The following is a 2,034-nucleotide window of genomic DNA, read 5'->3' as shown; positions in this document are numbered from 1 at the left end:
TTAGTTTACTTATGATACAACGATGCTAAAGGTATAAGGTGTAACATCCTCTCCCCTTAGGAATATTTTCCCTTGAATTTAAAGACATATAGGGGTAAAACTACTCTTAGGGATCCTTGGGGAAATTTCGATAGAGTGTCCCTATAATTATTACTATCCAAGCCGTGTCACCAAGCAGAAAAAAATATCAATCTCACCTTAAAAGGCCATATAATGTAATATGTCAATTCATTTCATCATATACGAATGTCGAACATTAAGTACACTACTAAGAAGCTCACCTCGCGTTTAGGAAGTTCCTTTCCTGGTCATACCACATTCTTTTCTTGATTATCTTCTAAGTATGAAACCAAAATTTAGTACCATTTTGTAATATATTAAAATAAAGACACAATCTAATTGTAATCATATAGAACCTTCGGGCTGGAATAGATGCAGATATTTAGCTTTCATTGTTTTCTCTGCTTCCCATGTGACCTTTTCCACATTTTTGTTGCACCATAGAACTTTCACGGAGGCCACTTCCTTCATTCTTAACTTATAGACTTGCCTGTCCAATATAGCTATTGGGATCTCCTCATACAATAAGTCTTCCATCACCTGAACATTTTCTACTGGTACTATCCGAGAAGGATCTCTAATATACTTTCTCAACATAGAAACATGAAAGACTGGGTGAACAAGTTCTAACTACAGGGTAATTTTAGCTCATAAGCTACTTGGTCTATTCTTCGAATAAATCGATATGGTAAGATGTACCTCAATCTAAGTTTTCCTTTCTTCCTGAATCTCATTACGCCCTTCATAGGTGAAATATTCAGAAATACCCAATCACAAACCTGGAACTCGAGGTCTCGTCGACAAACATCTGAATAGGATTTCTGACAGCTCTGAGTTATTCGCAGCCGTTCTGGGATATGCTTTACCTTTTCTACAGCCTGGTGAACTAGATCAGGTCCAAATAGACTCGACTCTCCCATTTCAAACCACCTGATAGGAGACCTGCACTTTCTACCATACAAAGCTTCATAAGGTGCCATTTTGATGCTGGCGTGGTAGCTGTTATTATATGCGAACTCTACAAGAGGCAAATGGTTATCCCAGCTTCCTTTTAAATCCAAAACACAGGCCCACAATATGTCTTTGAGGGTCTGGATTGTCTGCTTTGCTTATCTGTCTATTTGTAGATGGAATGTTGTATTGAGGCTCACCTGAGTCCCAGACCCTTCTAAAAGGACCTCCAGAAATTTGCTATAAACTGAGCTCCTCTATCCGATATAATAGATAAAGAAATACCATGGAGGCGTCCTATTTCTTTAACATACATTTTCTCAGAGTCCTCTGCTGTGTAGGTAGTCTTGACTGGCAGGAAATGGGCTAATTTATTTAGCCTATCAATGACTACCCAAATAGAATCAAACTTACGATACGAACGAGGCAATCCTGTAATAAAATCCATATTGGTCACTTCCCATTTAAAAGCATGTATTTCTATATTCTGCAATAACCTACTAGGCTTCTACTGTTCAGCCTTTACCAGCTGACAGTTGGGGCACTGAGCAATAAAATTTGCAATAGTTTTCTTTATGTCATTCCACTAATAGAAGCCCTTAATATCGTGATACATTTTCATGGATTTGGGATGAATGGAATACCGAGAATAGTGGCATCATGATTCTGTATCGCAGTCTCGCTGTATCAGGAACACATAAGCAGTTTCAATATCTCCAAATTCCATCTTTCCTAAGTTCAAGTACTGCAGTCTTACCTTGCTAAACACCCTATTTGATCTTCACAAGGACTAGATTTACTATTAAGCTTTTACTTTGGCCGCGACAGCCGAGTCAGCTACATTCTGAAGCATAATATTACCATCGTCTGAGTCCATAAGCCTAACTCCAAAACTAGCTAGTTGATGTAGTTCTTTAGTTATCTCTTTCTTCTCAGCATCTACATGTAACAAGCTTCCCATGGATTTGCGGCTAAGGGCATCGACCCACAATAATAGTCTTTCCTGGGTGGTATGGGATGTTA

At 38.5% G+C, this 2,034-nt stretch overlaps 1 protein-coding gene across 1 annotated transcript; it reads right to left on the bottom strand.

Annotated features, from left to right (window-relative positions):
- Positions 1–405: 405 nt before the first annotated feature.
- LOC132637673 (uncharacterized) lies at positions 406–1,040 on the bottom strand. Its single transcript, XM_060354728.1, has 2 exons — positions 840–1,040; positions 406–690 (listed from the first exon to the last, which is right to left on the bottom strand). Exons 1-2 carry the CDS (start codon positions 1,038–1,040, stop codon positions 406–408), a joined length of 486 nt encoding a protein of 161 aa, XP_060210711.1.
- Between the last annotated feature and the right edge of the window lie 994 nt (positions 1,041–2,034).

Source organism: Lycium barbarum, chromosome 4 (assembly GCF_019175385.1).
Source record: "Lycium barbarum isolate Lr01 chromosome 4, ASM1917538v2, whole genome shotgun sequence".
NCBI lineage: Eukaryota > Viridiplantae > Streptophyta > Magnoliopsida > Solanales > Solanaceae > Lycium > Lycium barbarum.
This window is presented reverse-complemented; position numbering and strand designations above follow the sequence as displayed.